This window comes from Herpailurus yagouaroundi, unplaced genomic scaffold (assembly GCF_014898765.1).
Source record: "Herpailurus yagouaroundi ecotype Mexico unplaced genomic scaffold, PumYag 191, whole genome shotgun sequence".
NCBI lineage: Eukaryota > Metazoa > Chordata > Mammalia > Carnivora > Felidae > Herpailurus > Herpailurus yagouaroundi.
Genome location: NW_024412422.1, coordinates 18,904,647 through 18,919,612, shown reverse-complemented (window position 1 = coordinate 18,919,612; position 14,966 = coordinate 18,904,647). Strand labels below are relative to the sequence as shown.

At 52.9% G+C, this 14,966-nt stretch overlaps 1 protein-coding gene across 5 annotated transcripts in view; it reads left to right on the top strand.

The window, feature by feature from the left end:
• Positions 1 to 14,966, top strand: part of STX2 (syntaxin 2) — a 35,524-nt gene that overhangs the window by 3,580 nt on the left and 16,978 nt on the right. For 4 of the 5 annotated variants that reach the window (XM_040444119.1, XM_040444117.1, XM_040444122.1 and 1 more), the window contains exons 2-3: positions 6,368 to 6,442; positions 10,296 to 10,395. In XM_040444119.1, coding sequence (XP_040300053.1) covers positions 6,368 to 6,442; positions 10,296 to 10,395 — 175 coding nt within the window. Of the gene's footprint in view, positions 1 to 5,757; positions 5,994 to 6,367; positions 6,443 to 10,295; positions 10,396 to 14,966 lie in introns of those variants that run through there. The other variant, XM_040444121.1, reaches the window with a different exon arrangement.

Sequence of the window (14,966 nt, the reverse complement as noted above, 5' to 3'; positions counted from 1 at the left end):
TTTTATTTTATTTTATTTTATTTTATTTTATTTTATTTATTTTTTGGAGACAGAGGGAGAGAGAGGCAAATACAGGTTTTTAAAAGGCAGGAAAAACAACCTAGATATTTTAAAAGTCCTTTATTTATTTTTAATGTTTGTTTATTTTTGAGAGAGAGAGATTGACAAAGCATGAGCAGGAGAGGGCAGAGACAGGAGACACAGAATCCCAAGCAGGCCCCAGGCTCTGAGCTGTCAGCACGGAGCCCGACACGAGGCTCAAACTCACAAACTGCGAGATCATGACCTGAGCTGAAGTCAGATGCTCAAGCCCCCTGGGCGCCCCTAAAAGTTATTTTGTGACAGCTCAGACTGCACATGTCCAAAGCATTGTATAGTAAAGGTTCAACTTCCCATTTATAATATAAGGCATTTTTTCCCTAAATACTTCACTTAAAATGATAAGAATTTTATGGCATAATTTCCTAGATGTGTATGTTTATAGTTTAAACTTTTATGTTTTTTTCAGTCTTGCTGCCTTTGTTTCAGATGTTTATTTTGAGAGAGAGCGAGAGAGCACGCATGAGAGTGGGGGAGGGACAGAGAGAGGGGGAGAGAGTTCCAAGCAGGCTCCACGCGTAGGGTCCCACGGGGGCTCGATCTCACGGTTCACGAGATCGTGACTTGAGCCAAGATCAAGAGTTGGATGCTCAACAGAGCCACCCAGCGTTCCCAATCCTGTCAGTTTTTTTTTTTTTAAATGTTTATTTTTGAGAAAGAGAGAGGTCACATGAACTGGGAGGGGCAGAGAGAGAGAGACCGAGAACCCCAAGCAGGCTCTGAGCTGTCAGCACAGAGCCTGACATGGGTTCGAACCCAGGAACCATGAGATCATGACCTGAGCCAAAGTTGAACACTTAACCCACTGAGCCACACTGGTGCCCCCCAGATTAATACTTCTTGCTTGTAACTTCCAGTCTGTTGTGAATTTAGGGAAGAGAAAACCTAAGAGAACCAGTTCCTGAAAAACCAGTACATAAAAATGGGTTTCCTCTTCAGTGTGCACATCCCACAGGCTGCCTTAGTCCCGTCATCAGGGGCCGCCTGTGGTTCCCATGGTGGCCTTTGCACCTGCTGCCCGCCCGGATCCCCCTTCTTGGCCTGCCTCACACCTTCATTTGGTCTCAGTGCAGGCATCACCCCTGGGAAGTCTTCCTGTCCTCTCCCCTCTTGTGTCCCCAGAGGTGGCTGTCTTCCGTCTCTGAGCACCAGTGGGTCCTGTTTCCTCGCAGGCGTCACCCTTTCCGGGGCAGGGCTTGTGCACTCTGGTGCCTCAGTAGTTACCTCTGGGCACCTGCCAGGTGTTGGGAAGATCCCAGGGTGAGGAATATGTAGGTGACCGTGGAACCTGTGGTCCTGAGGCTCTTTCTGTTGCTGGGGCCACAAATCCATTAGCTACAGCAGAGAAGAGAAGGACAGCTATCTATTTTTTTAAGTGTTTATTTTGAGAGAGAGACGGAGTGAGCAGGGGAGGGGCAGAGAGAGAGGGAGACTCAGATTCTGAAGCAGGCTCCCGGCTCCGAGCTGTCAGCACAGAGCCCGACGCAGGGCTCGAACCCACGACCCGTGAGATCATGACCTGAGCCGAAGTCGGACATGTAACAGACTGAGCCACTCGGGCGCCCGGAGAGAGGGATGGTTATTATAAAGAAGGGTGGTGCCTCAGAACCAGAGGGCACAATGTGCCTCGGGACCCCCTGAGGAGCGGAGCCAGGGATCAGCAGGCAGCTCACGCCTGCACCCGGGTCACGCCTGCTTTGTCATGTGCCCCTGTGCTTCTGGTGTCCTCTCTGTCCTTCCGTGTGTGCTCCCTCTGCCCTCCCCCTCGGGCTCCTGCCCCTTTTCTTCAGTTGCTCAGCTGACCCCACTGTCACAGCCTGGCGTGCGAGCCCTGAGTGGACAGACAGTGTCCCCCTGCCCCGGAAACTCAGGTGGAGGGTGGACAGGGGTCAGCCGAGGACACCCCTGCTCTGAAGGAAATCAAGCAGGGTGAGAGGCCCGTGGGTGGGCTCCTGAGGATGGGCGACCAGGGGAGGGTGTGTGAGCTGAGACTGGAATGAGCCGGAGCCACCAGCGGGGTCGCACGGGCGGGTGACCTCCCGGGTGGGGAAGGGCTGGTGCGAAGGGCGGACGGGGGGCTGGTTTGGTTGGCGGTGCGGGAGCGTCCCAGATAAGGGGAGACCCTTGAGCATGGCATGCGAGGAAAAGGGTCAGATAGCAGAAGCATCTGCACGGTACAGCTCTGTCTACGTAAAGTCTAAGTACCTGTCAGAGGTATTTGTATGATGTTAATAGTGGAGACAAGTATGTAGCAAAAAGGGAAAACCGTGAAGCAATGTGATGTTCTACCACAGGGCGTTGAAGTCTGATAGTATGAGTGTGAGAAAGGCCTGTTACGCTCAGCTCCAGAATTACAAACCGGCCAACAGACGGCTTTTACCCGTAATCACAGGTTCTTTTCTTTGACTCAAGGGATTTAAGTTTGAGAAAGAAGTTAATGTATTCTAGCAGCCAAGCGACAAGTGCTGTAGATATTTCAAGAAAATGTAATTTGTCTGCCCTCACTTTCGATCTGTGTGTGTGGTGAAAGAAGCCAGCGTTTCATCAGAGTTTGGATTCTCCCGATTTGTGATAACCCAGCTTCCGTCGAAGTCTCAACAGCGAGCGTTCTCGTGACAAGTTATTCACGGCTGTTAAACGGTCCCCAGACGTGGAAGCTCCTTGCTCTCTGCTCCTGACGATAGTTGTCACAGAGGGAGAATTTTATTTTTAATGTAACCCTGCATTTAAGGAGACTTCTTTTGAAAGTCTTTTGAAAAGACTTCTTTTGGGGCCGGTATGTTGGTATTTGAATGTTTGTCTTGCAATTTGACACTTTGGAAGTCGAGCCCGTCATATTGGAGAAGACTCCTACTGCCTCCGGTAAAGGCTTTGCCACAAATTGTAGCGACCGTCACACGGCGGCTCGTACGTGGTCCGTTCACCGCCCAACTGGAGGGATGAACACGGGCGCGTGCAGACGGGGCCGTGATGCTGCTTAAATGAAACAGCAGTGTTTCGGTTGTCACTTTCTTTGTTCTTTTTTACGAATGGAAACGCTAAGACGGCATTAGGGAGCCTGTTTCCTCTTACCGCGCGTTTTGAGAACTCCGGTTAGAAGTTAGAAATAGAAGTAAAGGGTTAAAAACGAGGCTAAAGGAAGAGGACGGAGAACGCGTTCCTGGTCCTCTGGCTCCCTCGAGGGCTGCAGGTGGAGACAGGGGTCCCCCGCCCGCAGGGGTGGCCGGGAATGAAGAGCACGCAGGTGCGCGGGGTGCCTCGCGGTGGCCCGCGCACTGCCGCGTGGGGTGTGCTCAGCGCGCAGTGTGGACAGGCGGCAGTGAGATGCGCATTCCTCGGGCGTCAGGCTGGAAGCCTCTCCCTGAGCGCCGAGGTGCGTAGCGGTGTCTCTCCCCTGTGGGAGGTGAAAGTTCCCTCGAGTTTTCTGCAGAATGGAACACCCGGCGGCATCTTCTGCGAGGGATTCGCCTCGGGATGACCAAGCACCTCGGGTGGGGAGGGGGGAGGCGCACAGGTGAAGCAAGACAGGCTGCGGGTGGATGGCCGCCGAACCGTGTGATGGGTACATCGAGGGCTCACGGTAGGTTTCCTTCTGCTTTTGTGTGTGTTTGCGGTTTTCCGTAACAAAAAGCAAAGCAGAATCTAGTCTAGAATTACTCTCAGAGCAGTGAGATGTGAGCGGCCCTGTGAGAGTGACGTGGGGGCAGGTAGAGGTGTTTCGCATCCCCCTGTACTCAGCGCCACGGGTGGAACAGCCAGCTGCAACTCCTAAATCAAGTTCATGACGGTCCTCGCAGGCCAGCTACTTAGGTGATGCTATTTCGCGCTGATGTTCCTGGCCTTGAGCCGGACAAGACAGCCGGTCCCTTTTGAGACCCCACAGCTGAGAAGGCAAGACAATGAGACAAATAGTCACCAGGGAGTAGAGAGACACAGGGCCAAGTCCAGAGGAGTGGGGTATGGAATACACTTTCTCAAAGGCAAGGGGTGAGGCTGTCGCAGGGAGTCGGGAAGAGAGCCTGGTGGCCGGGCTTTGTCTGGCGTGGCGGCCGGGAGGGAAGCCCCCCTCCTCTGAGGGGTGGATGGTGAGATTTGTTTTTAACTTATTCGTTTTATTTTGAGAGCGGGGGAGGGGCAGAGGGAGAGAGAGAGAGAGAGAGAGAGAGAGAGAAACCCCAAGCAGGCTCCACACTCAGTGCAGAGCCCGACATGGGCTGCATCCCACGAACCGTGAGATCGTGACCTGAGCTGAGACCCAGAGTCAGACGCTGAACCGAACGAGCCCCCCAGGCCCCCAGGATGGTGAATTTTTAAGAGCAAGGGTGTCTGGAATCAAATCGACGGGGCAGTCCCTCTGCCATCATTGCCTTGACCCCTTCCTGGTGGGACGGGTCCGTTGCCCGGGTGCTGCAAGCTGGAGGTAAAGGGTCAGCACGGTGGGATTGTCGGTGGCCAGCTCTGTGGAGTCAGACAGACCCGGATCCGCAGAGTGGCCCTGTGGCTTCTGAGGACTCGGGCCCGAGTCCCTGAGCCACGCGGTCTGTGCTCCGGTGTGTGACGTGACGTGCTGACGCGGGCCGTGGGTGCCTCCCGCAGTCCCCGGTGCACCTGCCCTCCATCCCGCTGGCAGCCTGCCTCTTCCTCAGGAGGGGAGGGGCCCGGAGGAGTGAGAGCTGTCTGTGGCTCCCCGAACGTTCTTTCGGCGGCTTGCCGGCTGATGGCCGCTGGAAGTGCAGCTTTGCTCACAACCGAGACCGGCTGGGATTCTGAAGCCTTTGTGCGTTTATGCGCCCCTATGACACCAAGGCCCTCAGGTCACGGGTCGCAGGCTCAGGGCCTGCCGGTGAGCAGGCCGGAATAGTCCTGCTGACACTAACGGGGAGTCGAGCTGCTCGCTGAGCACGGTTGGTTAGAGCTGGCTGCTCCCTGCTCTGGGGGCCACAGGAGATAGGTGGAGGCGTGGCGGCCGTGCTCCCTGGGCACCCGGGGCTCCCCCTTGCCCTCGCAGCTGCTGGTGGGGCTGCTCGTCCTCGGGCACGCCCTCGTCACACGGCCGTCTCCCCTGGGTGGCTGTTGTTTTTCCTCACACGGACACGAGTCACGTGGGGTGAAGGGCCCGCCCTGTTGCAGCATGACCTCGTGGCAACTAATTACCCCACGCGGACCCCTGTTCCCAATATGGTTCACGTGCTGAGGCCCTGGGGCCGGGCCTTCGACGTCTGTGTTTCTGGGGACACAGTTCAATCCGTAGTTCTTGTCCTGTTAACGCGGCACAAACACAACACTCTCAGCGCGGTCACCCCGGGCGTCTTTCTCAACAACTGGTGTCGTGTGAGAGCAGGGTGGTGGCTGTGTCCCACGCGGGACACGGCTGGGGGCCCCAGCTGGGAGTCAGGGTTGAGTGAGCCCACGCCTGTCTGCAGGGCGCCGCCCGGTGAGCGCCCTCCCCTCCCCGTGCTGCTTCCCACAGCCCTGCTGTGGCTCGGGCTCCCACTGGCACCACGTGTCTTGCCTCCCTCCCTGGAAAATGGTTCTTCATGCACTGGAATGTGTCAGAATGTAACAGCGTTCAGCGTTCTGGAGTGTTCTAGCATGTTCTAGAATGCCCCACTCTGACCTGAGTCAGAGACCCAGGCTTCTGGAGATTCTGTTTGAGAAGTGCCCTGGAATGTTCTTTGATGGGATTTAAACGTCCAGAACCTGACTGCCAGTACAGCATCGCTGTGGCTCCTCCCGGCGGTCAGGACAGCCGCCTCTCTCCTCCGTGTCACTTCCCGGGTCTTCTGTGCTAAGGGTTTCCTCATTAAAAGCGATTATTATTCGTGGGTGCCACTGGGAGTGGCTCAGAGGAACACGGGGGATGCCAGCTAAGACGAGTGCAAGGTGCTTGAAAGGTACGTGCTTTAGAAAAGTTAACCGGCAGTGTCCGTGTTCTTAATCTTCGTAGAAAATATGCAGCGTAAGGGCTTTGCTGCTCGGAGATAAAACTTGCTGTGTCATGTTGGCTTACATGGGCCAACGAACGGGTCCGCGTTGCTGACTTCTGAGAAGTCCGGCCATTGTTTCCAGGAAGCAGCCGCGCCACCTCCGGGGCCCCCGCCCCTCCCCCTGCCGTGGTCTCTTCCGTGGACAAGCGACGTCGTCGTGGACAGTTGTCGCGGACAGTGCCGGCCTGTTACGGTTCATGCTCCTCTCTCTCAGTTCACCGTTTGTGCCCACGTGGACGTTTCTGAGGTCTGAATTCTCCTTTTTATATCTCCCGTTTTAGTGCAGAAAGAATGATGATGGGGACACAAGTGTTGTCGTTGAAAAGGACCATTTCATGGATGATTTCTTCCATCAGGTAAGAGCCACTGAAGGAAGCCCAGCCAGACTGTCTCCAAACACAGTTAACATACCCGAGTGTTTGTCTTATTTGAAATAATACTAAAAGTAATATAACGAAGAGTTGCCGTGTGAATTACATTCAAGTTCTCTAGAATTTTTAGTGCCCTTAAAATACTTGGTGGCGTGGAGCCATTGTTCCGGGAAGTGCACTTGGGGAGGGGACGGGGCAGTGCTGGTTTGACCCCGGTCCCCTCCCAGGAGGAGCTTGGCGTCCCAGGGCTGGGTGGCGCCTGGCCGGGGCTTCCTCTCCTGACGTGATGCTGATGTGGTGGGTAGAGAGCGCCCCTCCCGGGACAGGCTCCTCCCAGACCCTGCCACCCTCAGGTTCTCACCCTGGGAGCAGTGGTCTCCAAGCGAAGGGCCACCCGATCCTTTCCAGAGGGAGTCGTGGTGGCGGTGGTGCCCTCTGCCGATGGCGCCGGGTCAGGAGTGCCCAGCACGCACGCGACGACACTCCTCGTCCTTTTCCTCCACAGGGTCCCCACACGGTGACCTCGGGCATCAAAGAGCTCATACTGTGTCTTTTCTAAAACCACTGAACGAATCTTAAATTCCTCTGCTGGAAAGTCTTAGACATAAGCAGGTGTATCACTGTGGGAAAGCCACTCTGTCACCCATCAGCCTGGCGTTTCCCTGAGGTGCCCACCCTGGAGCCGCGTCCCTTGGAGCTGACCTTGTACCGCGTCCCCTGTCCCGGGCTGGCCGCCAGGCCTTCCCCCTCCCTCTTAGCACCCCAGGGCTGCTGCTGTTGGGGTATCCTGTGCGTAAAGGCTTAAACCTAAGTGATAGTTGACCAAATTTTGCATGAATCCAAATTTTTGAAACTGAGTCACAGAACAAATAATTTGACTTCGTTAAACATGAAGAAACGTGCGTGTTATCTTTTTTGAATGATGAAAACTTCCATTTGCAGGGTTTATTTTGGTTACACTGAATCTAGTCTAATAGTTTCAGTGGACTCTTAAAATTGTTTATGTTTAGTTTTGAGAGACAGAGACAGGGCGTGAGCAGGGGAGGGGCAGAGAGAGAGGGAGACACAGAATCCGAAGCAGGATCCAGGCTCTGAGGTGTCAGTACAGAGCCCGACGGGGGGCTCGAACTCACGAACTGTGAGATCATGACCTGAGCCGAAGTCGGATGGTCAAACCGACTGAGCCACCCGGGCGCCCCAAGTTTCAGTGGACTCTTAAATCCAGGGACAGTCTAAACTGGCCTATCAGTGTGCAGATTTGAAAAAAAAGTAATATGTTAATAAAAACATGTTAAAAGTTATCAGTTTTCAGAATTCACTGAATATCTAGTATAAGCCTAGTCACTGGGTTTACGTATTTGTTATGTTAGTTCCTAATTTTATCTAGTGGAAAAACATGAAATTAAGTTATTTGATACAGGGACTTACTTTAAGGCCCAAAGAAGTTAAGATACTGAATTTCCTTGTTTCACTTTGGAAATGAGACTGTTTTTAATTGTCTGGAGCTTACCTACCCACTTTGTGAAATTATTTTTCTATTTTTACCCCCTTTATCTGGATGCTTAACTCTTCCAGAATTCCATTCTTTGTAAAAATGTGTTTATTGTAAAGACCCACCTGGCATTAAATGATGTTGTCACCTCCGGTGGAAGAATTGTGTACAGCAGGTCATTGAATGCCACTCCCCATGTTTCTGGTCACCACATGGGTCCGTGTCGGCTGTAGGTGCCCCGGAGGCGTGGGAACGGGACTCCCGCTGGGAGGCTTGGCAGCATTGGGGTTCAACCGAAGTTCAAGTTTTCACTGGTTACAGAGTCGTCGTATTTACAGTTAAGTCTCGTGGAAGGATTTCTTAGACAACAGGTGATGTTGTTAATACAAACTGGTTTTTTGAAAATGGCCTTTGTATCTTAAATATCACGTAGAATGCTGTGAAAGATAGACTTTTGCACGTGGCCAGTATTTAGTAAAGGACTATTGGAGAGTGCTCTTCGGGTGGCCAGGAAAGGTCCCCCTGGCAAAGATGACTTGTAAGGGACAGAAAGAGACCCTGTGTGGTGTCAGTGGCAGCTGTCAGCACCACACTGCCCGCCGGCACCTGCACCGTGTGGGAGTGACAGTCCCCGTCACGTCGGGCCCGAGGCCACGCGGCACCAGGGGTGTGAACGCAGACTCCACAGGTCTGCAGGCCGTGCCTTGGCCTTGGGTGACGGTTGTGCCCTGGTGCGTTTGCTTCGGCTGAGACAGGAGCCCGTGCACCGAGGCCAGAGTGTCCGTGCTGGTGTTGAAATAGCAAACGTGTAAAGGAATCGGTTTTTAGTTGGTGTGTCATTTTCACACGGTCAGTAAGCTTAAGCTGTGAGCCTGAGAAGTATGCACGGTCCTACAGGACTTACGTCAGTGGGGGTAGCCCCCGGCCCGACGGAGTAGCACTTCGCCCTTCGGGGAAGGCGGGATTCTGTGTTCCACGCCCCTCCGGCATGTGCATTTTCAAAGTGTGCTTCAGAGTTCGGACCGGGGTCCCGGGGGCCAAGACCCTTGCAAGGAGTCCAGGCGGTCAAGACCATGTTCATGGTGATCCTAAGATATTTGTCTTTTCCCCTCCTCCCCTCGTGAGTGCGTGCGTGGAGTTAGTCTCCGACCGCCGCTCTCACAAATCGCCACCGCCCCAGCAGCTTGACCGACACGCTTGCGCTCTCTCCCGGTCCAGACGTCAGGAGTCTGAAGTGAGTGTGCAGCGCTCACACCCGTGTGCTGGCAGGGCTGGCTCCTTGTGGACGTGCCACGGAAGCAGCCATTCCCTGGCCTTTCCAGAGACTGGCGCTGAAGGCACATGGCTCCAGCCTCCGCTTCCGTTTTCTCACCCCTGGCTTCTAAATCTAACCCTCTCGTCCCCTTTTCGTAAGGACACTTGTGATTACTTCAGAGCAACTCAGGTAACCAGGGTAGTTTTCCCGTGTCAGGACTCAGCCCCATCTGCGAAGTCCTCTTGCCCTATAGGGGAGCACTCACCGGACTAGGATGTGGACATCTACCACGACGTGGAAGGATTTTGTAATGACTGTTTTAGGAAGGATCAGTCAGCACTTAAGCTGTGTGCCCAGTCTGATAATTCAGATACAGGGATCTGTTTGGATGAACCTTGCTGACGAGTACATTACAGTTTGAAACAAGTGTTCAATAGTGTAGATCATTGGGTAAAAACAATGACTATGAAGGCTTGGCCTTGTCTACGGTCAACACCTCCCCACGTGGGTATGACTGCTGGCATGCCCTTTTTTTTTTTTTGAAGATTTTTAATGTTTATTTTTGAGAGAGAGAGCGCGAGCAGGGGAGGGGCAGAGACAGAGGGAGACACAGACTCCGAAGCAGGCTCCAGGCTCTGAGCCCTCAGCACAGAGCCCGACGCGGGGCTGAAACTCATGAGCCGTGAGACCGTGACCTGAGCTGAAGTCGGTCTCTGAACCGCCTGAGCCCCCAGGCGCCCTGCCCTGTTCCCGGCTGACTGCACAGAGAGCTGCAGGCGGCCGCGTGCTTCCCGGCGACGTCATCTGCGGCAACACGTGGGTGGGTCTTGACGGTAAAGGTTTGTACAACCTGATGGGTTTTGTTGCTGAGGGTTGATTGACACCGCCTCAGCCACGGCGGTATGGACCTTCACACGGTACGTGTTTGTCTTCAAAGTGAGTAATTCCCAGTGTGAGAATGGTAAAAGGCTGGTATTTCTTTATGTGGTGATTACTCATTCACTTCCCTCCTTTGTCCTTTCCTTTTCGGCAACGGCAGGTGGCAGCAGATTCGGAGGTGCGCAATAATGATGACTTTCTGTCTGTCCTAGGTTGAGGAGATCAGGACCAGCATAGCTAAAATAGCTCAATATGTTGAAGAGGTAAAGAAAAACCACAGCATCATTCTTTCTGCACCAAACCCAGAAGGAAGTAAGTTGCTGGCTTTGAAAAGAAGTGCGTCTGTCTGTGTGTCTGTCTCTGTGCCTCTTTCTTGCTGCCTTCGAAACGGGCCTGGGCCCTGGCGGCACCTGCCGGAGGTCAGGCCGGGAGCTCGTAAACACCCTGGAACCGAGCAGGCCACACCCCGTCCTGACGCAGTGGTGGCTTCGTACGACCACCACCGTGTCCCGTCCAGAAGAATACGCAGGAGGGGCTTTGCCGAGCTGCGGGGCCGTATCAGTGATGGGACCTCAGATGCGGACTTTGTGCATCCCTAGTTAAACAGGAGTGACGGGATTTTGTGTTGAGACGAAAGTTAACAAGAGATTGATTAGGGGGCTCATGGGTGGCTCAGTCGGTTAAGCGTCCGACTTCGGCTCAGGTCATGATCTCACGGTCCGGCAGTTCGAGCCCCACGTCGGGCTCTGTGCTGACAGCTCGGAGCCTGGAGCCTGCTTCGGATTCTGTGTCTCCTTCTCTCTGTGCCCCTCCCCTGCTCATGCTCTGTCTGTCTCTGTCTCAAAACTAAATAAAACATTAAAAAAAAAAAGAGAGATTGATTAGGAAAACAACATTTGTTAGGGCAGGTTTACAGGTGGCTTGAAGAGGAAAGGCTTTTGCAGGCCATATGCTGTCCCGGGCGTCTGCTGAGGACAGCATGTGAGAAACGGTTTTAGATTAGCCCAAAGTCGGGGCCTTGGTAGTCGTAAGGGAGTGTTGCCTCGACCTGGAGAGAGAAAATTTGGAAACTTTAGGGGTGAGATGGCTCTGGACAAGCCAGAGACTGCAGATTGGAGTCCACCTGTCACGTGGGGATTTCAGAAATGGTGTCTTTACAGTAGGAACCCTTCAAGCCATGAAAACGGTCAGTCCCTCCACCATTTAGATCTTCCATTTAGACCAGTTTCTCTGGGTCGTGGTCTGCAGGGCTTGCTGCAGACGCCTCGCGCATCCTGCACTGTATTTATTACCAGGTGCTTTGGGTATCGGTGTTCAGGTAAGCAGCGTCTGCTGCAAATTTTATTTTCTGTTCGTTTCCACGTGTTGACCTGGTGCCCATTGTCCTGCCTGATTACTTACTAATGCTGTTAATTTCTGTGTAGATTGCGTTGGACTGTCTCCGCACCCAGTCGTGTCCTCTGTGAATAATGACATGTTCCCCCCCCCTTGTGCTTTCTATCGTTGACTTCTTTCGGTGACCTCCGGTGTGGGCTTGAGTGTAAGTGGTAAGGGGGCGCTCTTACTCTCAAGTAAAGAGGAGAGTTGAGAGCAACTTTTTGTTAGATTACTTGATGAAGCCTTACGTTGAAAAAATAAAAATCTTAAATTGAAAAAAAGAAACCCACGTTTTTAATTTTAAGATTTTGCATGTCTTATAAAACGATGCTCTGACCCTCTGTAGATGCCTTATCTTACGATTTAGAAGAATGTTTCCCAAAGTGTGTTGTGGGGCACGAATCTCATCAGCTGGCCTATGTCACTAAGTGCTTTGGGAGCCTCATTGTGCCATAATCCCTCTAGAGAAGTTACAGTGTACTCTGAGCAATAAAGGCCCTGAGCAGTCCTGCAATAAGGAAACCTGTGTCAACTTTGCTTAGTCTGTTTGCCCACAGCAATTTTTTGTGTAATTACTGTATTTTATTCTTTTGTTGAATGAATATAATTTATTGTCAAATTGACTTACATACAACACCCAGTGCTCATCCCAACAGGTGCCCTCCTCAGTGCCCATCACCCGCTTTCCCCTCTCCCCCATCCCCCCATCCACTCTCAGTTTGTTCTCAGCATCCAGGAGTCTCTTATGGTTTGCCTCCTTTCCTCTCTGTGTCTGTTTTTTTTCCCCTTCCCCTCCCCCATGGTCTTCTGTTCAGTTTCTCAAGATCCACATATGCGTGAAAACGTATGGCATCTGTCTTTCTCTGGCTGACTTATTTCACTTAGCATAATACCCTCCAGTTCCATCCACGTCGCTACAAAAGGCCATATTTCATTCTTACTGCCGTGTAGTATTCCGTTGTGTATATAAACCACAACTTCTTTATCCATTCATCAGTTGATGGACATTTAGGCTCTTTCTATAGTTTGGCTACTGTTGAAAGTGCTGCTATAAACATTGGGGTACAAGTGCCCCTATGCATCAGTACTCCTGTATCCCTGGGGTAAATTTCTAGCAGTGCTATCGTGGGTCATAGGGTAGGTCTACTTTTAATTCTTTGAGGAACCTCCACACTGTTTTCCAGAGCGGCTGCACCAGTTTGCCTTCCCACCAGCCGTGCAAGAAGTTTCCCGTTTCTCCACATCCTCACCAGCATCCGTTGTTTCCTGAGTTGTTCATTTTAGCCACTCTGACCAGCGTGAGGCCCACAGAAATTTTTATGTGACGCCTGTTAACCTCTTATTTAATTTTTGGGAGAACTGAATTTGGATAAATGTTCGCGTATTTTTTTCCTCTTGAGTGATTTACCTCTGAAAAACTTTTGCTGCCAAGAAGTAGCAGATCAAGCTGCCGTTGCAGTAAATGCGGAACTCTCAGTGCTCACAGTAGTCCCTTTTGGGCCCTAAGTAAAACATTGCTTCTTTCTTTTGTACGTTTCGTGACAACGTGTGAACCAAGACGTGGGAAACCACGTGCAAGTGCTTTCGTGGTCGAACTTTGAACAGAGAAACGTAGTCACCCTTCTCCTGCGCGACGGGGCCCTGCGGTGAGGAGCCCAGGGTGAGGCAGGTGGCAGGGGGCTGCCGGCCTCCCAGCCCTTTGTCCTGGGCGGGGTACCCCCCCCCGCCCCCCCCCCCAGCCGCTGCGGCCCAGCCCCCCAGCCTCTGGGCCGAGCGGTGCCTGGGCACGGTGGCCACCAGGTGGCGCCAGACTGCAGACGGGCGCCCCGTTCCTGGGCCTGCAGCTGCTGGATGGAGGACGGGTGCTGTTCAACATGCTTTTTTGGGTTTTTTAGCGAGAAAATCTTCAAGTCCGTGGGAAAGTTGCCAGGACAGTACAGAGAACACCCCCGATCCCTTCCCCTAGATTCGCCCGTCGTCCGCATCTCCGGGCGTGTGGCCATGCGTGTGCTTTCCGTGCCTGGATGAACACACGCGGTGTTTGCCGACACGTGTGACACGTGTGGTGTGTGTGTGTGTTGTCGTCAGTTCTGCCGACTCGTGTCAGAGCCGTGCTCCCGTGTGTGTCTCCGCGGGATATGTTCTGTGTGCTGACACCATAACCATCTAAGGCAGAAACGTCGACGTTGATAACGCACCGGGATCCGACGTGCAGTCCCTGCTTCCCATCTCAGGGACTGTCCGGGGACACCCTTTATAGCCCCCTGTCCCCTCCTTCCAGGGCCCAGTCCAGACTCACGCGCGGGGGACACGGGCACGGATGCCGTCAGAACCGCGAAGCGTCGAGGCGCGTTGGGCCTTCGTCCCCACGGGCAGGCTCTGTGCTCCCGTCCACCCTGCCTGAGCTCACAGCCCCCCCCCCCCCCCGGGTGTCCCTGATCGGTGTGCGTGGTGGACCTATCACACCGCTTTCCCGTCGGTCTCCTACGCCCTAGTAGCTGACAGCTCTCTCTGGGCTCTTATCCGCAAAACAAAACGTGGCCGGGCTTTGCCTTTTTTCCAGTTTGATCGTTTTTTGTCTCTAAGTGCTTTTAGTCTGTTTGCCAGAATTCGTGATGTGACATTGGGGCGGACATTCTTGCTTCTTTGATACCTTCTCTCTCTTTTCATGCTTTCTCTTGGATTGGTTTTTAAGAATTTTATCCCCTCCACCGTGAGCCTGTTTATACGAACTACTACGTCCTGTCGCTTTGTGGTCGTCTCCTAGATGATAGAGTGTATTCTTTTTTTTTTTTTTTTTTTTTTTTTTTTTACCGTTTTTTTATTTTGAGAGTCAGAGAGCATGTCTGAGTGGGGTAGGGGCAGAGAGGGAGAGAGAGAGTCAGAGAATCCAATCAGGCTCCAAACTGTCAGCACAGAGCCCGATGCAGGGCTCAGTCTCAGGGACCCTGAGATCACGACCTGAGCCGAAATTAGGTCGGACGCTTAACCGACTGAGCCACCCGGGTGCCCCCATAGTGTATATTCTTGATTTAAGATCTAATGTAAATCTGTACTTTTGTTTCTTCCGGTAACACATGGGCCTTAGGAAACTTTAACCCCATCTTTCCTTAGATGCATATATTGACGTGTGTATATAATAGATACAAGTAATATAACTATTTGTATCTTACCTCGTTTTGTACAACTAACCTACGGTTTGGGTTTTGGATCCACCCACACTGCCGCTCCTTCTTTATCCCTGGGCCTCACACCTTCCACCTGAGACTGTTTCTTTCTAACAAACACTGTTGGGGCGCCTGGGTGGCTCAGTGTGTTACGCGTCTGACTTTTGATTTTGGCTCAGGTCGTGATCCCAGGGTTTTGGGACCGAGTCCTGCTTCGGGCTCTGCAATGAGTGTGGGGCCTGCTTGAGATTCCCTGTCCCCTCTCCCCACTCCCACCCACCCCCGCTCCTCTTCCCTGCTTGTGTACTCCCTCCCTCCCTCCCTCCCTCCCTCTCTCCC